The sequence below is a fragment of the Phaenicophaeus curvirostris genome, chromosome 11, assembly GCF_032191515.1.
Source record: "Phaenicophaeus curvirostris isolate KB17595 chromosome 11, BPBGC_Pcur_1.0, whole genome shotgun sequence".
Taxonomy (NCBI): domain Eukaryota; kingdom Metazoa; phylum Chordata; class Aves; order Cuculiformes; family Cuculidae; genus Phaenicophaeus; species Phaenicophaeus curvirostris.
Window position 1 is genome coordinate 16,091,375 of NC_091402.1, and position 27,761 is coordinate 16,119,135.

Here is a 27,761-nt window from a genome sequence, read left to right on the forward strand (position 1 = left end):
TGTAATACCATCATTGTTAAATAAGATCCCCTGCAGGTCAAATGGCCTGTGTTGAAAAGCATGTTCCTTAGCATAGTTCTAAACCTAGACTTGATTTTCATTTATTCTGAGAGGCCCTTTGAGAACAGACTGTAAATTCATGTACACATACTTATTTTTATCAATACTTGAAAGAGAACTAGTCAGTCTTTTTGTTGTGAGACGATTTCTGGAGACAGTAAAGAAATCAGTTGCTATGCTCTTAACTTCTGTAAGCTGACATTTCAAATGAAGCCAAATTCCTTAGTTAAAAAAGTGTTTTATTACATTAATTAAATGGCTTGTTGGAGATGCCACATTGTTGGATACCACAGCAGGTAACAACAAATAAATAATGACGTGAAAGAGGGAAAGCAATGGCAATGGAAGAGGGGAGACTCTGAAGAGGGGGGAGGAAGAAAGACTGTTTATGCACCACGGAAGAAAAGTGGGGCTTTTATTTTGTAAATATCTGCCTGTCATCCATTTCCAAATGAGCTGAGGATTCTTCTGCTGTTCAACCAATGTGAAGTTAAAAGGAAACCAGCAACAACTAGAATGGAAGAAGCTGGTTTTTCAGGTTCCCAGTCATAAAAATACCAAACTGATCGCCTAAGATGTAGACCAGGGCTTCTGGTCTACAGAAGACCATCCTTCTGCATTAATATTAGGCTTTTCTAGGTACCCCATGTGTTGGTCAGACAATGCTAAATGAAGATACTACCTCTTTCCTGAAAGCATTAAAAAATATAGACATGGAACAGAAATATGCAAAACCAGCATGTGTGCATGCTTTTTCTCTGTAACCCCCTGAAAAAATAGACTGACTCATTATAATTTCTGCTTTACTTGATGTGGAAATATACTGCAACCAGCTTCATTTGATCGTGAGTCCTTAAACAGGGGACAGGTCTTAAACTACAGTTTCCTCAAAATATTATGTTAGGGAATTATTTAAGTAGCTACCTGTTAAATACTATGGGGTAGGCTAAGGTTGATTTAGAAAGAGTGCTTTTGCAGAACCGAACTATTTTTACCTTGAGTGCAGATGTTACCACTCCTATACTTCTGTGGAGGGGAAAATAATCCCGAGGCACAATGGGAAGGGAGCCTAGCTTCAGTATCTTAACTTGAAATGTGACCAAGAGAAATAAAGCAGAATGAAAGCACAAAGTGCAATGAAATTCCACTGGACTTGAGCACAGTTTGAATAGCCAGGTTGCTCTCGCAGTAACTATAGATACCTCATTTAACACACAGTCCAGCCAATCCATTTACCTCCTCCTGCTCCTGCCTTGTAGCTTTTGCAGTGTCAACAATCTCAATGTTACAGCAATTACTAGTTCCTCACATGTTTTGTCTCTTTCCTAACACAAGGCCTTTTAGTGGTAATCACTGTGAAACTTTTGTGGTGTTACAGGCTAAAGTAATACAGCAAAAGTACCTCAGGAGCAAGGGTAGGATTTGGATTCAGGCTTGAGCCAAGGTGCTCTCTGCAGCAGATCTCAGCACTAAGCATTGATTGTAGAAGTTTACATTTATAAAGGACCATGTTGTGACATAAATCATGTTAGTTTGGGATAAAGCTGCCCTCTAGAAAGCAACCCGTTATATTGGCATAATTGCAGTCTGACATTAAATCAATCTGAGCTCTTTTAAGTATTATTTGACATGCTTGTTTAATATTATGCCACTTGTAAAGCTGGAAGAAACTGCTGCCTGTTAGTGGTCACTTATAAAAAAACCTACACCCAAGTAATGAATGCATTATGTAAGCAGCTTATACATATTAATATCAGGCTCTGACCTGAAGTATGGAAATGCTAATCCATATATTTAGTTTTGCCATGTAAAATTATTCTCTGGCTGCATATAATCAGGCTCAAATTAAGAACTGACTTGTAATCTGTGTGATGCACTACTTAATTTTGTATGATAAGGCTGTGCATTTTCTGAAAAAAAAAAGTAGTCAAGTCCCAAGTTTCCTGTCTAAGCATGTGAAAGGAGAAGGGATGGCAAGTCTGCTTTCATCACTTCAGCTAGGAGTGTGTTGAATGGGAATGCATGAACTAACTACACCTTTCACTGCAGTGTTACTAAAAGGCAAAGTTCAGCACTGTAACTTCCAAAGCAGAAGTTATTTGCACCCAGTTCGAAGAATATCTGATACTTGTTTTCCCAAATATGCTTTCCAGGGTTTCACCAGGCTGTTCATGTTCACAAGGAGTTTGTTCGTCCTAGAGTCCTCCTGGCCTGCTATAAGATAGTCAATACCTAGTTTAAAAAAGGAATAGGAAAAACATCAGTCAATAAATAGAAGAAAGCAGAACTAAATGCAGAATTTCTCTGTTTCATAAGCATCTGACATGCAGCATCTTAGCCAACCTCATCCAGTTTATGTATGTACAATCTTATATGTAAACATACTTTCATATACATATTGCCAGTGCTGACTCCTGGGCACACAGGTTCAATGTTGTCATATGTTTATGCTCAGGAATTACAACTACAAATTGGTTTAGCTGCAGTGATTTTATTTAAGAGATGTTTTTTCTAACTACTAAAGATTTTCCTGTCTTACTTGGTGTGAAATTAAATTAATTTGGTGCTATGATCTCCATCCACGATTAGTTTCCAATATGCTGCAGGTTGTCAGCTTTAGGCTTTGATGTAGCAAACCACTGAATGCAGCAGAATTTACAGCAGAAGGAAGAAGGCAAACTTACTTTTCCTTTTTTGAAACCATTACAAAGACATAAAAGAAGTTAATCTCTCTCCCCTTTTCCAATATTTTCATAATAATTTCTAGTTTTTCCAAAAAGCAGAAAAGCATGATGTGACAGAATGAGGAAGAAAACTCTTTGGACATGAAAATACAGGGATTTTTTACTCTCACAAACATTCTTCTAGTCACAAATATTCTGTAAGACCAAATAAGGTCACTGAAAACACCTGCAGGATCTTTGGGCTTTTAGGTAAAACTTTGTTCTCTAATAAGAAAAAGCTCCATCTTTGGTGTGGGTCTTTGGTGCCCCCGGAAAGACTGAAGTGTTGAGTAGCCAGAGCTAATGTTCATAATGAATTGTCACCACCGTTTACAGGGGAAGAAAAATACCTGGTAAATATTTTGTCCTTACCAGGATTGAGAATAGGACATGTACATCCCCTGTTGGTCCAGGATTCTGGGTAAATGCTTCTGTTGCTCCGAGCAATTTTCACTTTTCCTGACTTCAAGACCTTCTTCACTTTCACAACAACTTCTGCATGAGTCCCTTTGTCATGAGCTGAAAGGATTCTTGCTTTTATTACTGCCAGAAAACATACCAAGATAGAGACCAACAATGAATTTCTAAATTTTTGGTTTATGCTGCTAAAAGGTAAAATTTTAACACCTTGAAAGAAGACATCTAGTTGCCATGACAGATTTATGTTCTGTTAGTAGGAAGCTGTAACTTTTTGGCAAGGTAGTCTCATCTAGGTGGGCCCCATAAACAGGCACATCAAACCTTTGGATCCCAGAGCTTTCCTTTCTTATTTCATATGATGGTATGAACCAGGTGCTCATAAACCACAGTATTAAATACAGTCTTGGTAAACGAGCATGGGCATTCAAACTTGCGTAATGAGGGCTAAAACAATAGCAGTTTAGGTGCAAAGGTTTTACTCTTGATGTAGATGCCAACCATTCCACTGAGTTACAGTTCTAGCACTCCTGCTATAAAGAGGGAAGCTAACTGGGTGGAAAGGAGACACCATGGAGCTTTGCGTGAAAAATGCTATTCAATTCTGATCAGAAGTTGGACATGTCACTAGTCAAAAAAAGCAGAAGAAATCTTGCCTCTTATTTCATGACTTAGCCAGTCCTGTCATTTTTCACAGCTACCAGCTAATAACATGCATAGAGAGAACACTGTGAAATTATCATACCTTGAGGGCACGTCACCCACTTACCATAAGCATATTTCATTTGGCAGAAGTCAGTGACACTTCCAAGCACCTTTTCTTTGCACACACACTTTTCTAGCAGGAAAACCACAGAACACAAAGCGTTGGACAAGAGCCATGACATGAGAGAGAAAAGCAAATGATACTCAGTTTTAAAGTTCTGCGTATACAGCTCCCATAATCTGGATGGACCTTAGAGTATGTTTGAGAGTGAGGTCACTTTTCTGCAGATCTGTTTCTTCTCAGATGGTACAATAATTGTTCTGAAATCTGAACACTACTTTCAGATAAAATGCAACCCTCATGGAGTCTATTGTACAGTTAATAAACTGATACTAATAAAGAGATTTGTAAGACTCAGATGCAGATGTAAGTCATGTAAGTAATAATACCCTTGTTCAATCTCGTAAGATGAGAAATGCTGACCCGTGCTGGCATTAAGGTAACACCCCTCACAGAAAAGGCAAGATATGCAATAGGTGGCACTATTGTTTCTGGCTCTTACAAAGCCATTGATGCTGCTAAATGCTGACCTTTATACATAGCAAGCAAAACTCAGGACTAAGTATTAAAGTCTCCATTTCATTCTATGAGCCTACTTACTTTCTAACTTTAGCCAGACAGTTGTACTACTTTCTCTCTTCAGCTGTTGTGCACCGGTGGTACCTTACTCTTGCATTTCACCCCAGAGGTGGTGCACCTGATGGCTGACGCCATCTTTTTACAAATATAATTGGAATTTGTGAACAGCAACTTAATGCCTGAGAAGGATCTGCGTAAAAACATAAGCCTTATGGATATAATTGTGACAACAAAAGGGGAGTATATTTTCTGCACAATCTTATTTATGAATTACCAATTTCCCAAACCAAAGTGGGATATAACCGTTGGCTTGGAAAATTACAATGTAAAAATAATGATAACCTATATAGTTCAGATTAGCAGATGTTGCCAGCAGATGGGGGACAGACAATCTAGAGATGAATAGGGAAACGTAAGTCAGGGTGGAGAGAAGGAAAAACTGGCATTGAGAGAAGGTACTAAATGTTCCCAGACTCTGTGCTGTACCTGGGTGCCTCAGTGCAGAAAACCCTTGCTCATGGTCATTCCATTTCCAGTCCTCTTCACTCTCATTGGTTGGTGTTTGCACAAGGTCAGGGATTCGACCCCCAATGGGGATATTAAAGAATGGCTCATTTTCATAGCTGGGGGACACATAAAACAGAAGACTTGGTTAGGACAGGAGATGGGTGGGAAGCAGGTGTTTGTAGCCTGTGGCTCTATCCAGACAGGTGAGCTTGCTTTCTCCAGGTAGGGAGTGCAAATAAGGGCAAGGCTTCATGCCATATACAGCAATCACAAGATCTAGGCTTTTACTTAGACCTTACCTCTGCTTAGCCTTTTAAAAAGTAGCTATGCATTGGGTCTTTTTTGGATTTTGTGACCACTTGTTGATGTCACTAGAACTGTGGACAGCTGCAGGATCCATAAAACTGCACTCACTCAGCAAATTGTAGGATTTCTGTGCTGATTAATGCATGTTTGGGGTACAGATGCCTGCTCTCTAGAAGCAAGAGGGAGACCCTGTAATTCATTTTACCCTGGGCACAGATGAGAGGCAAGCTCTCCAGACTCTTCCATCTATTTCCAAGTCTAACAGGTGTATTTGAAGACACAGTACGTATTTCATAGAACGGTTTCGGTTGGAAGGGACCTGAAAGATCACTCAGTTCCAACCCCCCTACTATAGAGAGGGACACCTTCCACTAGACCAGGTTGCTCATAGCCTCATCTAACCTGGTCTTGAACACTTCCTTGGGCTTGTGGAGATGCCTATCATTACTGCAAAAAATTATTATTTCAAGAATGCCTGGGATAATGCAATGGTGTGCCAGCCACCAAACCTTTTATGATCTGCAGCCACCTTTTCAAGTGATTGTGCACCCTCCAGCATCCTCCAATTACTGTCCTTGCAGCAGTATTTCAATTAATCTTTGTTTCATTTCACAGAATCTCATCTCAAAGTGAATCCAAAGGGCTTCTTTACCTATTGAAGCAGTTTCCAGTATGCTGGTCGCAGTCTCTGGCACAGTCACAAGGGCGACAGCCATTTTCTCCAAAATCCCAGTAACCCATGAGACATCTATCACAGTAGGGGCCCGCCACTCCTGGCTTGCAGTAGCAGAATCCTGTCTTGGGATGGCATCGCCAGCTTCGGCTGAAAGTTGCGTTGACTGAGCCCATTGGCTGGCAGGCACAAGCTGCGGAAATACGGTAAGAGGTGACAGATTATGTTCCCAGGTGTCATCTGGTTAAGTGACACTTTTACAAGGCTGATAAACTCATGCCCTCTTCCCTACACTCAGTAGTTTTAGGTCAGAACTTGTAAACAGTGCTTTGGCAGCCTACATTTGCAATATTATTTTTGTTTATTTTTAACTCATTAAGTACATCAAACCAAATACAACTGGGACTTATTTATGTGTATAATTGGGTTCTTCTGTACTACACAAATCTGGAACGTGGGGTTTTGAAGTGGTGGAAGGAAGCCTCCACTGTGTGCTCATTTTTTAACTCTTTTGAAAAAACATTCACTAGCATGGACAAGGTAAAAAAAACCAGCTATTGCTTATGTTGTCTTCCCTGTGAACAGAGAAATCACAAGACTACTGCTTCTTCTGGGGCTAGATGCGGTTTATACTGGAGGTTCAGATGACCTGAAAACATACCCACTCATTTCTGATATTCAAACAGGTTTGATAAAAATGAGAACTGAGCTGAACAAAAAGGCTTCATATTTCAGCTCATTTTTGTATTAACAAAGCAGTGTGCCTTGGCTTTTGCTCGTAGCAGAGACTGAAAAGAAATGCATCACTACTCCATCCATCTGGAAGAGGGCAGAACTAAAAATCTTGTGGCCAAGACCCGCTTTGACAGAGATTTTCAGTTAAATGTTGGACACCCAAGGTGTTTAGATAGCTTGGATCAGGGGCCAGCCTTTTGGATGCTTATCTGAAGCAAACATGATCTCCAAAGCTTTTGAAGTTTGCCCATCATTGCTTCTAATCAAACTACTTTTCTTCCTGAGCTCATAGATAAGAGACCAAATGAACATTGATTCCACACATCATTTTCCAAAGGGAATGGGCAAGTATATGACTATAAAGAGCATTAAGTTTAGCAGGGACAGATTCCCTTTCATCTGCAACCTTGTATCTGATGCTCTAGAAATGAAAATATCTTTTGAAAATAGTATGAGAAAATAGGTTGAGTAATTTTTTTTTAAAGGGCATTTCTCTTGTGATCTGCTTATAACATAGTTATTTTTTTTCACCATGCCCTGTGTTCTTTATGCCAATATTTTTAATAACATTATTACACTCTGCCGTAGATGGATCTCAGTCTGTTGTTTTCAAGGGACACTAGCACAATAGCCTAAGGACAGAAAATAAGCGTGCTGTCATGGGCAATGTACTCAACACAATGAGCTGGTTGGCGGATGGCAGCAGGCTCGCCTGTTTGCCACAAAGCAGTCTTGACTTTGGGAGCAAACCCAGGGATTTTGCTGTCAGTTCTGGAGTGCAGGTGTAACAATGAAGTGCTCATTAGCACTGACAGTTTCAAAGGCAAGTTCTGATTTGTTGCTCAACTTGAACTATTTTCTTCCAGATTTTTGTAGGGCTGGCTACATCACCCTAAAAGAGGGGACATTTAGTTCCTCCATCACTGAAAAAAAATGATATCATAGATTTGAGGATAAGGAGGGGAAACATACGCTTCCTTTCCTGGAGACAGGTCTGAGCCAGAAGAAGAGGTTGCCAACATCTGGGTTGGCTTGAATCCAGGTTTCTCATTTCACTGTAGTATCTCTATATGTAGAATCTATTTGTGGAGTTTCCACCTGAAATTTCTTATATTTCTGCAACCTCTGGGTCCATCTTTATTGCCAGTTTTCAGGTTTCATCAGTTAGGGTCACGTAACAGATGGACAAAGCATTAGACCACCTATCACCAACCAAGAATAGGTCCTGATTCAGGAAGATGGGAACTTCTCTGGTCTTATCCGTAAGGGAAAGTATTACAGGACAGTGACTGACAACATTGGCAGAGCTGATGAGGAAGCAGGAAAAAAGTGCCTTCCTCCTCCCCTCCCATTTGGGGGCTACAGTTCAGGAAAACTGGTATTCCCAAATCAAGTGTGGGGCATATTCCCCAGTTAGAAACTGGGACAGCTTCTGGTGGATCAGAAGGCAAGCTGAATTAATAAATGTACAACACTTTCAGATGAGTTACACAAGTGGCTTGCAAATGCTTTACTCAGTCTGTGTTTGTTTAGCGTTTCAGCTTGGGTGTGTACATTGTCTGGCTTCCAGAGTATTACAGCCAAAATCCCAGTTGTGCATCTAAGGTAACTCCCAAAATAAGAGCCCACATGTCACATGCTGAAGGGGCAGCTGCTGATGACTGAGTTTTATCTATTTAATAGTACCACAGATTTGCAGATAAATCTCACAATTAAAGAAACATAAAAGCAAGTTTCCCAAACCTCACCCTTTTACATTTCCCCCTATTTAACAACACAGCATCTTTCCCTGCTGATTTTTGTTTCTTTTCTCTTGGCAAACCCTAGTTTTCTCTCCGTCCTCCTCCCTGTCTAACAAAACACCAGCTGACATGACAATGGCCTTGTTTGTCAAAGGCATCATCAATTATGTTAGGGACGTTGTGCAGACAGTTCTGGTTCAGAGATGGCTGGTTTATTTGGGTTCTCCCCTTGACAGCAGTGTAATGAAAATTTTCATCATTGTACTTCAGAACTGGCTGCTATCAGTCATCAAGTATCACAAAGCATCCTCTTGCCTTTTACTCTCACTCCTGTACTAAGTTTGTTTTGTCAGAAACTACTGTAAAAAGGAGACAAGAAATAATGAAAAAATGAATAATTCATACAGCAATCTCCAGTCAAGTCCTCAATAAATCTGTCTGCCCTCAGCACAGCTGTCCTTCCCATGTAATTAGACACAAATGTAAAATATAACATTGGTTGTAACAATATAGTCCCAACTTACAGGAAAACAGCAAGTGCTCCAAGTAATTCGATGGACTTCAAGGTATCTTGCCTTAAACTTCTGCCTAATAATACTGCATAAGATATAGCTATGAGCAGATTCTGGCTATTTGATGAAAACCAGGCAAAATGAATAATCAAACAAAGCTTTTTGAAACTGAAATATACACATGTGCATCTTCTTTGGAGCATGTGACCAAATCAGGGCAATTTTTAAAGGACGTCAGATGTGGGGATTGACTGAGCCACTGATGTTTCTTAAATGAAGGAAATAAGATAGACAGCTGTGTGTGTGGTCAGGGCTGATTAAGAGAGACTTTGAACCAAGATGTGATCAGGCCTTTGTGATATTACAATTAGGAGTTCACTCCCTCTGCTCAGAAGTAAAAGGATGAGGAGCAGAGCTTTTCAGAGCATGTGTGTGCATGTGCATCTGGGCACATTTTAATTTTCAACCCTAGTGCTTAGAGTAAAAAAGCTTGTTTTCCTGGAGACCCTTTTTAATGGGTGTACATGCCTGCATTATTTTTTAATCTAAGCAAAGGGTAATTACAAAAGGTAGTGACATTTCAGAAGGATCCCTTAAGCCTCCAAATAAGCCACAGGAAAGAGCCAAGGATACAGCAGCTTTTCTAACCATTGGTTAGGAAATGATTAGGCTTCCGAGTTAAAGCTCCCATACAAGTCTATATCCAAACTACTTAATCCTGTGTTGTCACCCCCAATAACAGGCAGGTGTGTGCCTTGCTCCGGGGATCTTTTCATGCCTTCCTTTTCTTTTTTTTTTTTAACATAGATCTAAGCAGCCTCAAAACAAGGCTCTGCACACGACTTGGCTGTCATTTATCCCCAGCTGCTAGGAACAGGAGAAGGAAAGGGATCAGAGGCAGGCTGCTTCTGCAGACAAAAAGGAATAGCAGATTGACACTTACACCTCAAATTTTGACGGATTTTTTTTCCAAGGGAATGTCTTTGCAGTGTCACACTGGAAGGTCAGCAAAGGATGGTTTGGATAGCACCAGGACATCCAATTGTTATACAAATTTTTTTCTCCTAGCAGTGATTAGGAGAGAATGCTGTTCATTATTATGACTAATGCTTAAAGACTCTCTCTGGGCTTGGGCAGTATCCTGTTAACTTTCTGGGAGCCTGAGGGGGATGTCACAGCTGAACCTAGACTTTGCTCTGGATGGCAGAGCACTCTTCAAGCGTGCTTTCTCAAAGGGATTAGCACAGCATTTCATTCAGCTTTTTCATCAGATTTCCTTTCCCAGCTCAGTATCTACTGTACACAAGGGTCAAGTTTTGATCTCCCATTGAGGTTTTTGGGTTTCTTTTTTCCTCTGAGTTAAAATGGGAAGCTGAGGACCAGGTTGCTCTCACCAAAAATCAGCTATTCAGCCAGCTGTTTGCAGTTTATTACTGCTTTCAGCACTTGCCCAGTGAGTGTGTTTTTCATTTAGAGTTGTTTTTCTGGCACTGTTTGCGTGGTTTTCTCAAAGTGAGATGATGCCTTGGAATCAGCACATTTAAGTCCTCACAAACATGCTAATCCAGAAATGGCAGCTTTTCAATTTATGGTCAGCAGTTTGAGGTGTGAAAGAAATGTTCCTGGTGGTCTGATTGCCTGACTTCTTGCATATTAGCAATGCTCGAAACACTGGTTTTTTTACTGAATAACCGGAATTTTTTTAGGGTCACACAACCTGAACAATTTATTCAGACCACACCAGATTAAGCTTAGTAACAGCACAAGTTTTGCGATCTAAAGGATGCTGAAGAGGGCCTCTATCTTACATCCTGCATGAAGCCTTTCATTTTAATATCAGCTGTAGGTGTGAAGAGCCGATGATGGTTCTGTGGGTTCTGTCTCTACCAAACCAAGTCTGTTCTACAACTCTGCCTGTCTGCATGTCTGTCACTGATAATAACTGAAGCAGTGAAACTTGCCCTGAAAATTCTCTGCATAATGAAGTGCACACTGACATACTGCCTGCAAACCAGGTGGGGAAGTGTTTGGGGATCAGTTCTTTTATCATACAAAATACAGGTAATTTGTCAAATATTATTGTTGGAATCCTTCTCCTAACCCTAAATAAAAGGGAAAAGGCACAGACTAACACCCTCTTCACAGGTTTCTCTTAACTCTGTAGTTACATCTGCAGTGTCCCTTCTATTTCTACACAGGTATAAGCATCCTACACAGGTACAAACGTCATGCACACATCAGGCTGCTGTAAAAGCTCAGGCTCTCTGGAGTAAACTACAGCACCCTTTCTGTATAGTTGATATGGCAAGCATTCATGCATACCTTTACATACCTGCGAAAGGCACCATTGACTTGAATCATGCTCTGATAGAGTCATGCTTAACCTATTGGCAGTAACCATAGGTTCATCTCAACCAACAGAAACGCTAATGCAAGCAAGTGATCCAGAATATTTCTTAAGTCAAGGAATAAAAACATTCTCTAGAGGGCAATTCAGCTCATCTACCTCGGGCATCTAGGTTAAACTGCAACAAATCATTCCCCAGAGCTCCCACTATTTCTCCTCTGACTATACAGGGAAACCAGAAAAAGACATATGATTTAATGCATCTAAAGCAGGATGGCAGCTATCTAGGCCTGAGCTTGCAAGTCAGAGTGGAAACAATTGCATTTGGGAGCTTTCTGCTAGCAGCAGCATGTTCCCAGGTGAAAAGAACATTATTGTACTTCACTGGCACGAGAGGAATAAAGCTCTTTCAAGAAGTTAAGTTTCTTTTGCTGTGCAGAGTATTGGCAGGAGGTACTGAGAGGCCTGTAATCAGACCAGACAAAAGAGGCAGAGGTAGAGGCAAGGTCTGATTTCATCCAGGCAGACTGTTCTAGGGTTTCCACACAGATAGGCTGTATTTTCAAACAATGTTTTTTCCTCTTTGCCACTCTCCAGTGCTCCTTGACTTTACCAGTTATCTAATATTACACGATGTTGGTTACTACACCATCACCCTGCTGTTAAATACAAGAATTCATACACAGATTCTTTCATGAGATTGAAAACTAATCTTCTGGCACAACAATTTATTCTCATTACAATATTTCCCTCTAGCAAATCTGCTCAGAGTAGAAAGAGGACTAGAAAGGGGCCACTATAGAACATGATAGAATGTTCTAACACTATGAGTTAGATAAGCTCACCCCTAGCCCTGCCTGCTGATCAGTGTTCTGTGATGAATGTTGTGAAATCAAAAAGGAGGAGTCATGTGGAAGCAGTCTGTGCTGGCACTAACATCCAGAGTAAAGAATACAAAAAAGCAGCAACATAGGATGTGTTGTGCGCAGAAAGTTTAAGCAATATCACAGGCCGTACAGGCAGGAGAGGAGTGTTTGTAACCTGAGTCTTTAAGAGGAATCTTGATGAAGAACATCAAAGGGAGAGGAAAGCTTCAAAAGCACATGATGCCAGTAGGCATGAGCGTAGATGACAGAGAATGAAGTTCTCTGTGATGGCAACTGATGTCTGAGCTATGGGGAAGGAAAACTATACAAAGGGAAAAGTGAAATTATGTATATTGTTGGACATAGCAGCCTCTCAAATAGATGCCAGATGGAATCAGATGTGTGAAGCCTGGCAGGATACTCAGGAAATGTTTACACTAAGTAAGGAAGATTTGGGCTATATCTCAGATGGACTCAGTGCAAACTAACTTGATCCAGAGGTTGTACACCCTCTGTGTACTGCCATTAATGCTTCTACGCCCGAGTTACTTACTAACACATCCTGCTGAAGTGTTAATGAGGCAATTAGTTTGGGCAGAGCACCCCATAATGCAGCTGTAGAATCCAGAGATAAGTCTGAGGGAGCTCCGCTCTATTTGTTCCCAAGTGGATATGCATGGTCTCATGTTTCCTACACCTCCTGCAGCCATTATTATATATATTTATGTGCACAGAAGTTGCACAATCAAATGGAGTTTAACGATAGCTTTCACATAGGCACACAGTCTTGAGAGATGCAGAAGAAAACCAGCTAAATAAAATGTGCCTCAAGAAAAAAGGAATTTATTTTAAATGAAAGCACAAGACTGTATCTTTCCCCCTGTGATGCATTTGGAGAATGATAGCAGTTGTCACAAAAATGCAACCTTTGATCAGAAAACTGTAGTTTAGGAAGAGATTGCAAAGAAAGGATAGTAATATTCCTGAGTTACTTTTGTAGGAGTTATTGATTTCTTTCTTTTAATCATTCCTTTAATGATTCTTCCACCATTTGTCTTCACCACACATAGCAATTGTCACTTACGTTTGCAGACCTCTGCAGAGGACATGGGTTTCCCTCTATCTCTGTAGTATCCTGGTTTGCATCTTTGACACCGATGTCCCTCTGTGTTATGCTTGCAGTTGTCACAGACTCCACCACTGCGCTTTCCTGATGCCAGCCAAACACTCAGATCAAAGTGGCAGCTGTCAGCATGGTTGTGACAGCGACACTCTGGTGGGAAATAGAAGACTGTATTTCAGGCTCATATAGTGGACACAGCAATACTATTCAAATGGTATCATTTTCCTACTGTGAATCACGGAGGAAATACCTGAATGTAACAATTCTCGGTTTTCATAAAAACTAGAATTGCAACGCAGAGTGCGAGTACCAGGTGGGTCTGAAAAGCTTGGGTGGTGGTGAGCTACGTGGTATTCCTAAAGTAAGACAAACCCATCTGATGGTATTGTAAGCCCTGCACAAAGCCCTGGAATCCTAACACATGTGAGGGTTCATAGTTGCATGAAGAACAGATTTCTGCCTTGTAAATTCCCCTTTCCAATAGCCCAAATGGGTCAGCTGCAGCAGAACAACATGCATACTGAAGATTTCCATCAAAGACCAGCAACTTATCACCAGTTTCTGTAACCACACCACTTGTGTAAATCAACAGAAGTCTTTGGTAATGAACTTTGCCTGCTAGCACTGTGAGCACTCATCATGAAAACCTGGATCAGTAAACTCCCCACCACTTACTTTTGCATTCATTTGGTGCCCCTGTTTTTCCATCTCCTGGCTTCCAAGGCTGGTCATTGTATAGCGGTGCACATTTCTCACAGTGGTCCCCTGCTGTGTTGTGTCTACACACACACTTCCCATGGACCTTTTGGGGAAAGAAAATACATTCAAATAGCTACAAGCAAGAACATGGTGGAGGAGCACCCAACAGCCTTCCAAGGAGGTGGGACTTCTGCACAACTCCCACACAGCTGCCTGGCTCTCTTAGGAAACCCACAGAGCCTGGAGCTTAAATGTGTAGCTTTGTCTCTTCACACAGACACTAATGATGTAGATTTTCCCTCTGTCTTCCAGTTTAAATGCATGTGGCAACAATTTCTTTCTAACTCTCAACAATTTAATTCTCTGGTTGGTTATTTTACTACTGCATTAATGAACAGCCTCTAGACTATTTAAACTGGGTAAGCTAACACGGCTTATTTTGATTTACAATTTCAGGGCAAGACCATGCAAACAGCCTGAGCAGGCAGCCACCTCCAGGCAGTGTCAAAATACACTCCTGGCTAGCAGAGTTGAGTCACAGGAGAGCGTAGTTTAGCAGAGGATGCTGAACCCCATCTTATTTGGCATTAATAGTGATCTGGAAGAGAGAGTAAATATAGGGCAATGAAATCACCATGAATTACTAAATTATAAATTGTTATAAGAAAGAGCAAGTAACCCTGAACCTCCTAGCAGAGTTAAAAAATGTAGCAAAAGATATTAAACCTGGAAAAATACTAAAAAGTATACCCAAGTGGATAGGAAATTGTACCTGCAATGCTAAGTTCAGTTTTGAACATCTTAATACCAGATAAATGAGAAATTGGAAGATGTACAGAATTCAGGGACTAGACCCCTGACCTCCTGTGCACTGTTGAGGATGCTAAGCTCTGTAACCCCATCACAGCTCTGACCCACTGCACGTTATACAAAAAGCAGAGGCTGAAATTTCATTTTGACTGGGGTGTGAATTGCATCTAATCCTTTAATCTCGCCACTAATGTGAGTTATGTTTCTCCACAGTCTTTCCTGAAAGTCAGACTCTTTGCTGTCGCCCCTTCCCCCACGTCATGTAGCAGGTAGCTTGGGATCAAGAGAGAAACAGTCAAAAGAGCAGTTGTGTGAATGTGTTCCCCTGCCCCCAAAACTCATCTTCCTGCAGCAATTTGCTCTCCGCTCCCCTGGTTTCTAATCCTCCCAGACCAGATATGTCATGTAGCTAGCAAAGGGGATAGGCTGCAGCTGATGCCATTGCCCCTCTATGGCCAGCTGGCAGATTTGCTGCTGCACAGAGCGGTTGGCTGCCTCCTCACGGAAGACTGAGCACAGACTTCAGGGTATGCATTTCTGTCAGAGCTCAGCACCAGTAAACCTCAGGAGGGTACAGCATGCAGCACATAGTGTGATGCCTCTCCAGATCTTTGTATGAGAAAGTCATCTGTGTTTAAAGCACTAAACAGGATGACGAATTACAGAGACAAAGACAAAAATACTAATAAGCAACAGTGTTGGGCTCCTACCTGTTTGAGTTTGGCTCTTCAGGCTTATAAGTTCCCACTCCCACCCCCCTGTGCACACTGGACACTGTGACTGCTTTTCAGAAGCTATAGGACAGAGAAAAGGACTAAGTGAGAAAAGATAAAATGAGCCTGACCCCTGTTTAATGCCCCCAAACTTCAGACTACCTGAACTTTACAGCTCGTTCCAAAATGCATCAGAACCAAAATCTTTGACCCAGTCATCACTTCTTAGGGAAATGCTAGTGTATTTCAATGCAAAATTTATAAGTTGGACCATTGATGTGTTTTAGAGATATACACACAAATTGTGCATGCCATATATAAAAAATTACATGAGAGAAATGCTGAGATTGAACAGTTGGGAAACAGAAGAATTAAACCTTGCAATCTTGTTTTAGCCTTGAATGCCATAATCAAATATTCATTATTCCACAGGACCCCATGCTTACAGTGCACAGCACAGATGGTGTGAACATTCATGAACAATTATTCTGAGAGTAAACAGGAAAATTCAGTGAGAATGGAAGAGTCTGTTTTTAATTTTGGAACAAGTAGATGTGTTAGTTTGCTCATTGCCCACTGGTTTATTGCAAACTGTAGTTTGTGGAGACTGTCTAGGAATGGCATGTTGTGAGTAGGACAGAGGTATAAAGGAAGCTTCCTGCCTGTGATCCCTGCTATTGAACAGTTTACCAAATAAATGTGGAAGGATGACTGGCATAGACAAAAGGACTGAAAAGCCAAGCAATCAGGAGAGCCACTGAGCAGGCAGAAGTAAACAGTGGAGCTGGCACAGAACTTTTTTCAAAAGAGCTAGGTATGAGGAGTAGCCTTATTTTGTACAGGTATGAGGAGTAGCCTTTTTTTGTACAGGTATGAGAACAAAGAAAAGAATTGATTGCTGTTGAGGCAAAGGTAAAAGATAATGGAAGAGAAAGCAAGACTGTCATGTATTATCTGTGGATGGGTGTCTCATGGAAGATTTTTTCCATGAAGCTACCTACGTCATAAGCCCAAGGTCTATCTAGGAGGCAAGCTCAGAGGCAGAGACACAACAAACACATCTACAGCATAGCTCAAACAGGGACTAGTAGCCCAGGGCTGAGCTTAAATGGAGCCTGCACGCCAACAGACAGAGAACGTGGGTAGGAGTCCCAGATGGGGCTGGTCAGGGCTGTTAAAAGTCCTTTCAGTGCCTTCAAAATCCTAACAGTGCTTTCATTGCCACTGGATTAATGCCGTTGGAAGCTTTAGGATATCTGACTACCCAGAGGCATCTGAGTCAAAATAATACTTCAGTTTTCTCAATTTGGATCTGGTAATCCAGGTGGAGGGAGCTTGAAAGTAATGTGTGAGAAATAGGGGTTTGCATGAGATTCATTCCATCAGTTCAGAAATTTAGCCAGTTCACAGCTAAAACCTGAATAGTTTATGGCAGAGATTTACATGAATATGTATAAATGTATTAGTACAACAGGAGAAAAACTGAGATCTAGCAGATTTCTGTCTCGCATCTCTCATATTTCACTTTATCCTTAATGTTTAATATATGACACTGCATCATTCAACATACACTCATCCTTAGATACAAAAGTATTTTGGCCTGTATGGTCTTTTCCACAGTGCTCATTACTAGAATAACTGGGTACTTAGAAATATTAAGGAATTTCTTTTTATGACACCTCCCTTCATCTGCTTTTTCTGATTACTGTGATAACTCTAGTTGTCTCCAAGGATCATTCCCATTCATTGGAGCATCATTGTATTGAGAGTTCAGTTCCTCTGACAAATTTTTTTGAAACTACATGGTGCCTTCAGAAGTTATTGTGAGGAATGGATCGATGCCCTGAGTCATCTGTAAATTGGACTGTGAAACTAAAACATGTGAAAAAAAGGTAAAACCTGCTTTTTTTTTTCTTGGCACTAGTTTTTTTAATCTGGATTAATTCTCTCATCTGCCTCACAGTACAATCGTGCTGTTACAAGTCTGGTATTGCTGCCAAAGGCTTTGATTTGTACATCTACCACCTGAGCAGCTTTGAATCGGGACAGAGGAGGTTATAGCTTCATGGATTTTAATGCCAGGATGATTCGTTCAAATCATTTAGCTTGACATGCTGTACTAAGCCATGAATTTCATCTAGTAGTCCATCCATGGGTCTCAGTAATTTCTGGTTGATTTATAGCAAATAGTGTAGAACCATATCATGCTTTTATACAATGGTTCCAAGAAATTACATGGTACTTATTCACCTATGACTGCACAAAGTTGCTTCACCTGAATTCTGATTCGCAGCTGAGAGAGAGAGGGGACATCTTTCATCTGTTTGTCCCACAATTTTTAATTTTTTTAAAAATCTGTTCAGATTTTATCATACCTGTAGCCTCTTGCTTTCTCTCTGCCCATTTAGTTTCTTTTACCTTCTGTCCTTTCAGTAAATGTTATAGTTGTGGCTGTTTCTCCTGGGCTATTCTATTTTGAGGGTTTTTCCTAGTGAATGAAGGCTAAATTTGGAAGCCTTCCAGGGCAGAGCAACTGTTGCTGATTCAGAGAAAATGTTTGTCTTTGGGCTCTGTATTCACTTTGTAATGTCGCCAGCGAAATTTTGAATGCAGCAGTTTGCAATGACATCAGAGGCTAGTCCCTTACCTGCCTTTAGTTAAATTACTTTCTCGTTCATTTTGAGGGGTTAAATATAAAACAGTGTTTGCTATCCTGCTTTGTTTCTCTTTTAGTTCAAATGGGCTCTATTTGCTCTCCAAATGAAGATATGTATCCACTTAGATTTATAATAAATCCTTCAGTATCAGATTCTGAGAACACATATGAGTTTTAAGAGGTCAAATAAAAAATGTTCTTCAACTTTTTCAAATTCACAAAGACCTAAAAGAATGGGTGGCTTGGGAGTAAGTCCCAGATTGCAGTGTCTGCTATGGGTAGACTGGCAGTTCAAATTCTTCCTCTAATCAGGAATGAAAAAGCCATTATTTTCCAATGTCACTTGCTGGTTTCTGGGAAAAGGTCTAATAAGTATATGTGCCTAAAAACTAGTATGCATATGAGTGTTTTCTGAGGGAACTGAATTTCTGGCTCATTCTTGGTCACTTTGGTAAATTAGGTCTGAGGGAACTTGGCAGGGATAAGCAGAGCTGGGACACTCGTGGCACGGCCATCTGAGCCCATGCAGGTTTTGGTCTCCACAGCAGTGAGTGAATAAGCTGCCACTGGTTCCAAATTCACTAAATAGGTAATGTGGAAGAAAAATCAATGATAGTGTTTAGTTGAATATTCAGATTGGCACCACTAAGCCCCTTTTTGAACAGTAATAAAAAACCAGGATAAATAGACCAGAAGAGGTACAAAATTCATGCTTCATGTGAGGGAACCTAACTCAGACTGTGGCAGCTTCAAGACACAACTCCATCCTCTGCCTGAATCAGTCTCCATCCACCTTCATACACATGCCTGGCTGTGCCTTCACCCATATTTTACCCTACTCTCCTACTGTCTTTTTCCCCAGTGCTAACTTGATTTTTATTCATCTTTGGTCTAGGCTCTTCTCTTATTTTTACCTACAGTGCCAACAACTCCATTATCAACCTGTAACAAGCTGTGTACGAGTAACAGCTGTCACACTGAAACACAACCTCTGAGTTACAGCAGGTCACAACTTTTGATGGGTGTCTTAAGAACAGAGGAAGCACAGGGGAGCGAGGCTCAATATTTTAATTGGTGAATGCCTGAATCACAGTGTAACGAGTTAATACCACCGTTCAAATTTCCTGAAAGCAAATGGCAGAAATGAGTTTGGTCTTATCCAAGGCTTTTTTCCTGATGCCACTGAATAGCCTGGCCTGACTGCCAATCTTTGCTGTAGAAAGACCCAGAATTAGTTTTCAGCAGAGGAGAACATAAGCAATGCTCAAGATTCTCTCTTTGATATAGAGACAAGGATTTGTGAATTTACAGGTCAGGCATAATGGGTTAGCACACTGTGGACAGTTCAGAGAAGTTTGGACATAACTTGTTCATTCAATAGGCAAAATAATTCTGTGATTTACTTTGTAGTAAGTCTGGCTAACTCCAGCAAGTGTCTGGAATTAGCTGGGTTTCTACTGGTTAAACCACAGTGGCTTTAGGGGTGTGTGATCGAAAACCCACTCCCAAAGTGGGCCTGTGAGCTCTACTCTGAATTTTTACATCTGCACTGAGCAAACTTGGCAGCATGTGTAGCTCCCATTCAAGTGAAATTATGTTGAGTAATGGAATAGATGAAGCCAAGAGAAAAATAGTTTTCTGCCATTTCTCTGCAGATGGCTACAGCGTGGAGAGTGGGGGAAGGTAACGGCAGGACTGAAAAAAGGTGCAAGACCAACCAAATTTATAAGGAATTTTGAATGGGAGAAGTTGGGCGAGAAAGTCCGTGGTCTAGAAGAAAAGGATTCTAAACTCCTGAATGATGCAAAGCTAATCCCCAAGACCCTTCCAGCCCAGTGAGTGCAACAAGGCAAGGAAATATATGTAGAATTGTATAACTTTTTCACTGAACAATATGGAATTTCTTTATAATCCTGTGAAAAATTTCTCCATATTTTGTGTGCACCTGCTGCTGAAGCATTAGAATGCAAACTCCATGCACCCACAAGGCATAACTCCAGAAAGATTTTCTTAAATTACTGGGAGATTTATTGGTGGTGAGTGGACTGGCTGGAAGGCCTTGAAAAACCCTGTTAAAGACTGAAAACTTTTGTTCTACTTACGTGTAGGTGAGCTGAGGACAAGAACAATACAGCCATCTATTTAGTCTCAAGGGAGCTTAAAAAACCAAGAACTTCAAGTATGAGGCCAAACACAGCAGCTCCTATGATGGTCACTTCACAGCAGCTTTATAGCATTGGTGGCTGTGTCAAATTCAACTTAGAATCACAGAACAGTATATATTACATGGAGCTTAAATGAAAGAACCTCAGAAATGTGCTGTACTATGGTATTGGTAGCAAGCAGTTGCTGATAGCTGTGCGATGAAGTAACTATTTCTCTCTCAGACTTACACAGAGTCTTGTAGCTTTGATGTGAAAGGCAATCCTTAAAAGAGCTATAAGGCATATTTTACCAGCCCTAAAATATATTTACAAGTGCTTCCAATCCAGTGTTTCTGCTAGCAGGTTTATTATGGTTCTTTCACAGAGATGAAAGTAGCAGAGACCATCGCTTATGTGATTAAACCAACAAAACCCACTATTAATGACAGCAGCTAAGCAGTAAAATTAAACCACATTTTAACAGCTCACCCATAGCCATTGCTTTAAAAAAAAAAAAGCTGTGTTTAAAGGCTAATAATGTCAGATAGAAAATTGTTTGCTACCCTATCCCACAAAATAAGAGGCAGTTTCCTACAAGTAAGGTGAGTGTCTGCATGGAGGAATCTACATTGAGCCTGGATTCAGGAATGCATTTAGGCGTGTGTTTAAGCACGGTTCCTGAACAGGCACGTTTTTCTGATTTTGACTTCAGTAGTAGTAAGAGGCATTTCCACAACAATAATAAAATGTAGGAAAAATTTGTTGACTTTATAATTGTAGAATTCCTGCTGAGTGAACCACTATATGGATCATATCATTAAAATTGTGGTTATTCTCTAAACCATAGATACTCAAAACATCATATTGGTGGCATGAATGCCAGATGCTCTGGCTGCAAACCACTGGTTCTCAGTTGAGCTCATGGAGAGCCTTCTCGTATATCAAGTTAAACTGCATATATATTATAATTTCAGGGTACACCAAAGTGGCCAGATTAGCTGTCTTTCATAAGATGAAATAGCACTCAGACTAAATTAAAGGGGAAATGTGTATTGTATGTTTTGTTGGTTTCAAATTTTTACCAACTCAGAAGGACAGGGGTGTTGATTGTGAGTTGGCCAAGAACCAATTCCTGGCAGTAATGGAACCATTACTTTAATGTGCCAGTCTTCCTCACAGTCACTCTGAAACAGTAAGAGAAGCATGGGATGTGTAGGCAAGCCATTTTCCAAATTTATTTAGGTATTCCTCAGTTAAGTTTTCTTGTGAGTTTTGCAAGAATGTGACCTTCTAGACGTGTCCAACAAGACAAGTCTGAATATCCTTTCCCAACTTTTATCTAAGTGATTGTTTGAGAAATTAACTTTACAGTCACAGTTTTGAAGCACATCTTTCCCTAGGAAACTAGGAACTCACTAACATTATCTACTAAAATTAAAGAGAAACTTTGTGATGGTCCCCTGTCAGCTTCTTTGTCATCTCTGAAAACAAACATCTGAAATTTTCTCATCCATCTGCATGTTCACACCAAGATTCTTGTGAAATGCTTTGGTTCACTCTAGGTAGCAAAGGTGTCACTGTAGTTCAAAGGTGTCATGTTGCTCATGTAATTCACAGCTACTTTTTGCTCTGTAATTTGTATGGTCTTCTTCTATACCTTTAGACTACTATTGGGAGAGCTGGACATCCATATTCAGTTTTAATTTTTGGAAAAAAATCAGCACATGGGGCTGTTTCTAGAATTCATTCTAATGTACTCTAGAAGCTCTTGTATTTTTTTTTTTAAACATTCCTGACATTATTTTCATAGTTGATGTACATAGACTGATGTTTTTTTAAACAAAACCTTCTCTTTGAGTTGCCAACTGCAACAGAGAACACCTCCTGTATCTTGGAGTTTTGGACATCATACAGACTGGCACAGCTTGGATCAGATAATGTGAAAACTTAGCTGGGGATTATCGGTAGGACTGCACAAGATATTTGAAAAGGAGGTAATATTTGCAAGGGATACCACAGCCAAGTCACCTAGAAAATTGCTGTAGAAAAACAAGTTTTACCTTATGTAACCTCCTTTATGCCAAACAAGGAATCTTACTTAGGACCAGGTCCTGCCTCCTTTGAATTAAGTGGAAAACTTTCCATTTGCTTCATTGTGGAGTGTCAGACCCAAAGGGAGTCTATTTGGTCTCTGTAAACAGGATAAAGAAGCAAAAGAAACATCCGAGGCAACTTGTAAGAATTTCCTGGCAGTGTAGGTACCGATAACTAAGCAAAAACCTCCTAATGCTTTATACAAAAACATTTTAATCCAAATTCACTTTTCTCTGTCCCGACTGAGTTCACATGCACTAGAAAAAGAATTGTGAAATGTTTGGCAAACAGAAAGGACTTTGGTCTAGCCTCTGTGTTCTGTCCATGTGCACTTTCTGCTTTGTAAACTTTGTTCTGGAAGCACCTCTGGACTCAGCTAAAATGTGTCATCAAAGCTGATCCTAAACCTGACAGCTCATACTAACTCTGTTGGAGCTTAATAAAAAAATAATTTGCTGTGGAGAAACACATAACTTTAACTTTGTCCATTCTGCAACAGCAATACCCAGGACAGGACTGTGTTCTGTTGCATATAGTGGGTGAAGACTGGGTTTACTCAGGTGGCCAGGTCCTCACATTTGTTTCCCTTATAAGGGCATATTAATGTGTTCCATTTAAAAGAAAATGCTTTTCTGTGGTTTCTGCAGCAAAGTGCAATCTCAATAATTTCCCTCACTGGCAAAGGAGCTAGTTGTAAGAGTTTGAATAATAAAGGTCATGAAATTCAGAAAGGAGAATTTTGTCTTTAGCTCTCATAAGAGCTATCTAAGTTGGGTGTGTTAAATCTTTGTCTCTGTTTTTTTGGTCTTATGAAGGGAAACAGAAAACAAGAAAATATCACTGTCAATAGCAATTCAAGATATGTTTGTCCAGAAGTTTCTAGCCTATTGTTTACAGCTCCCATCTTCATTTCTCAAAGTTTTTCTCCAGTCTGACATGATATTCTTAGTAGAATTCTCAGGGAAGTGTGATCTAGACAAATATTATTGAAGTGGATGCATGGCTTGTTGGGAAAAAAAGCCACATAGAATGGTTTGAGTCAGAAGGTACCCTAAAGGTCATCCAGCTCCAGCCCCACCACCCCGGGAAGGGACACTTCCCAGTAGATCAGGTTGCTCAAGGCTCCATCCAACCTGGCCTTGAACACCTCCGGGGATGGGGCATTCATAACTTCCCTTGGTAACCTGTGCCAGTGCCTTACCACTCCTATGGTGAAGAAATTCTTCTTTATGTCTAATCTAAATCTTCCCCCTTCCAATTTAAAGCCATTCCCCCTCATCCTATCACTACACATTGAGAGAGCAATTGTTACTGGTTTGCTGCCAAAATAAGAAGTCAAAAGACATTTCCATTGGATCCTGTGGAAGTCTACTTTGAACCTTGCACTACTCGGTATTTTCACAAATTAGTGCATGAAACTATCTAGGATTTCAAGCTGTGAGGAATGATGTGTCATTTGGAGGTTGGTTTTACAGTTTGCAGTTGTCTTGTGTACATTGGTTTCTACGACTCTGTAGCTCTGTGACACTGATTCTCATAAAGCTGCATTTCTTACTGGCAGCCTCAGCAGAGAAGCCAGAAGCTGAATGAGTGGTCACGACTGAATTGACAGATCCACAGATAAACTGGTCATTGACAGCTCACCTAGTAGTCATAGATCACCCAGTCCCTCAAAATGTTGTTGAAAATTGTTGGTTCAAAAACATCAAGAAACTTGTGTTAGTTTTCTCTGTTGTTTAGCCTCCACATAGTATCAGTCTAGCAGTGTTAGAGCTATTACAAAGGGAACAGATTTCTTTCAAAAGCAAAAAGAGCAGACTTACAAGTTAGCACAATTATGTGTCTTCCAAGACCTAAGTGCAGAATGATCTCAGTTTTTGGGCCTGCACCATGGCAAACAATTACAGTTGTTTTCTACACAGAGCTGCTTTTGTTTTTGTTAACTACAGAGAATAAATACATCGTAGGAGGGCTCTCAACTCTTAGGAGACTGAAACTCCTATTACTTAAGCCTTGCTCTGGAGGTCTGTATTTTTCCAACATTTTATTTAATACTTGACAGCAACCCAGGAAACATGAAGCTGCTCTGCTTTCATGCTGTTATATCACCCACACTAGCCACATTAAACGGTGTGTCTTGAGGCTTGCTCTGCTCATGTGTTCATTAAATATTAGATGCAGCCACTGGAACGAATCAGATTATTATTGGACATGCAGTGTTTGTTGTTTTTAACATCTCTTTTCCTCAATCTTGTTTTAGTCACCATGTGACTGAAAGTAAAGTACCTTCCCAGTCTCTGCCAAGAAAGGAGAATTGCAACATGACAGAGATTTTTGTTGCAGAGTAGTTCAGTTGATATGAAATGTATCATCACTGTTTGCCACTCAGCAACAAAGGCCTTTTCCTTCTGCATGTGGACAAGGGGATTAGCAGATTGCAAAATACAAAGTTATACGCTTACATCAACTCCCTCATGCTAGCTATGTAAGCCAAATCCTAAGATCTGTACCTACGTGAACTCTCCCTTCACTATCGTCACTGGTAAGTATTAGGTAAAATGGAAAAGGATCCAGGAACCTGGACTTCCAAGAGTGGTTTTTCTTCACCTATTTAAAAGAGAGCTAAAGTGTAATGATAAAAGGACAGAAAAGAGGAGCAGAATAACATGATCATCTTTAGTCCAGATTTGTATGACCTACGTATAGAGTTTAAAGTTTTGAACACCTATGGTTTCATGCTTCTCTGGTGAGTACAAATAAGCACAGACTAAGGAAGGCTGCAGCAAGAACTTGCCAATCTTATCAGCAGAATGATCATTAACTGCTCTCCATGATCATTGTGGGAGAGGGGCAAGAAGGAATCACCTTAATTTGTAGCAGAGGTTACAGCAGAGGCTTTAAGGAAGACATTTCAAAATGGGAACAACTGCTGAGGGTTGCTATTGAATCTCCTTCATTAGAGATTTTTAAAACCTAGTTCAACAAGCATTGCCTAGTGAATGGCTTAGGTATGCTTGATCGTACCTTAATGCAAAGACTTAGACCAGCTCACTCATATTGTTTTCCAGACCTCATATAGGATTCTAGAGGTAGTTAAAGCTCTAGAAGGCTTTTTTTGCTTCCTGCAGCATTTGAATCCCTGCTTAGGCAAAGACTTGCTAATATCTGTGCCTGTGCAAATGATGTGATGAATCCACCCTGCTGTCTCCTGGGACTCGAATTACTCGTGAAGCACATTTCATCAAAACTATTTCACCTTCTGCCCCATGAAGTCATTGGTTCAAAAGATTCTATTCCCTTGTGACTAGTGGGGAAAAAAAAATCCAGTTGTAGTTTACAATGGTCATGCCAGTAATATACACAATATTGTGTTTTCCTTTTCTGATAGGCAGAGTGTTTATTCTTCTATCAGCTGTATTCATTTAGCATATTACTCATATATTTGGTTTCATTATGTGCATATTTAACAGTTTACAATAGGGATGATGCGCTCTTTAAACAGCTTTTCTCCACAGGGTTATGTATTGAGTCTATATTTGTAGTTAACAGAACCTGATAATATCACTTAATGCTAGAATTCTGTAGCTGAACCTTAGATTTATATCACAGATGGATCTGATTCAGAAATGATTTTTCAAATATCGTGAAACTCATACAGTCCTAATTATCTTATACCATCTACCTCTGAGCCTTGAAAAGTCGAAAGTAAGTAATTGAATACATATTCCAGGAGAAAATAACTCCAAATATCAAGTCTTCCATATATCTAAAGAAATTAGCTGAGGATATATTTCTTGAATCCATTATGCTAGAGGGCACCAGGGACTAAGAGTTCTAAAAATTGCTTTGATTATTCAAAAAAGGTCCCACATCTATTCCCACAAAACCCTCAACAGTTATTCAAAACCCATTAGAGAGACAGATAGCCTTCTGGAACCAGTAGAGCCATTGAGTTTAAAGTGGCTTGAGTTCTGTCTGTGATGTAGGTATTTAGATGCACCTGGATATTTGATTAGCATAATTTCCCTGTGACTGTTGTTACAGTTCTTCTGAATAATACTGACAGCTAAATAAGAAAGGAGGCAGTAGTCATTCCCCCTGAATTGCAACATCTGAGTATGCATACAAACACAATTCATATCTTCTGTATGTCCAGGGTCAGGCACAGGTTAAAGAGTGAACAAGAGCTTGTCATAATACATCTCATGAAGAATCATCTCATGAAGTCTGGCTTTTAAAAAAAATATTCAAACTTATTTTAAACTGAATAGATAAGAGGGGAGAGTGGAAATTATTTTCAAATCCTGAAGACTGCTGTCTATGTAGGGAAAATAACAAAAGCACAGAAGGCTGAAAACAAAAATAAAGGCTGAAACACTAAGTATGACAGAACTGTTCATGTCACACAAACTCCAAAAATCTGAGATTTGAGATCTGATGCTGAAATTCTGGTCAGGGCATTCTTTGCATCAAAGGGATTAGTTCCGTTCTGTGCAGGCATACAGGCAGGAGTTTTGATTTCCTATATTTTGGGTTGGATCTCTGTTCCAATTACAAAGCCCTTTCATGATTTATATGTATTTTGAAGTCCAGAGTTTTCAGAAGAACCCATCTCCGCCAATACAATTAATACACATTTAACTACAGCAAGGGTTATAGGAAATCTTTACCCAGAGTGGTTTAAATTTTACTAATGTGGTCTATTTAGCCTTAGGGAGGGTTGGACAGGATCATACATAAAATGTTCATTCAGGCTGAGAAAGCACAAGCAGGTAACAAGTCTAATAAGCTGGTGAACATCTAAAACTTACCACATTCTCCATGACTCCTGTCCTGTTGGCAACCTCACATTCCTCTGCATGCCCATTGCAAAAGCAGCTTCCCCGGATGATCAGGTCATAAATAGCATAGTGAGCAAATCTCTGAGGTTTCTCTACCAGTTCTGAACCATGGCATGGACAGTCCTGTCTTTTTAACAAAAGGAGGCGAAGGTTGGTGAGTTTCAGGAGATCTTGAGCCTCAAGATTGTAGGGGTCTTCAATCTTGTTAGCCGGACTTAAGGCACGATAAATCACCTGAAAGACAGAAGATTCACATGCAGGAATAGATGTAGGACCTCATACACAGCAAACATCCCAAGGTGCTATATCAACTGTGAAGATAATCTCACGCATTGCATTGCACTAGTGGAAACCTATTTTGCATACAGTTTGGTAAGTTTACAAAGATGGATTCCTGTTTTGGGATTTGCAGTCAATTATCCATCCTTGCCGTGTCATAGCTGGCATC

At 40.2% G+C, this 27,761-nt stretch overlaps 1 protein-coding gene across 1 annotated transcript in view; it reads right to left on the reverse strand.

Moving 5' to 3' along the window:
• Positions 1-282: 282 nt before the first annotated feature.
• The window catches only part of LOC138725093 (netrin-4-like), a 44,769-nt gene continuing 17,290 nt past the window's right edge, over positions 283-27,761 (reverse strand). The window contains exons 3-10 of the mRNA XM_069865625.1: positions 27,284-27,547; positions 14,032-14,158; positions 13,318-13,506; positions 6,011-6,224; positions 5,032-5,168; positions 3,970-4,038; positions 3,156-3,326; positions 283-2,292 (exon numbers count right to left, since the gene is read on the reverse strand). Coding sequence (XP_069721726.1) covers positions 2,156-2,292; positions 3,156-3,326; positions 3,970-4,038; positions 5,032-5,168; positions 6,011-6,224; positions 13,318-13,506; positions 14,032-14,158; positions 27,284-27,547 — 1,308 coding nt within the window. The 3' untranslated portion in view covers positions 283-2,155. The remainder of the gene's footprint in view (positions 2,293-3,155; positions 3,327-3,969; positions 4,039-5,031; positions 5,169-6,010; positions 6,225-13,317; positions 13,507-14,031; positions 14,159-27,283; positions 27,548-27,761) is intronic.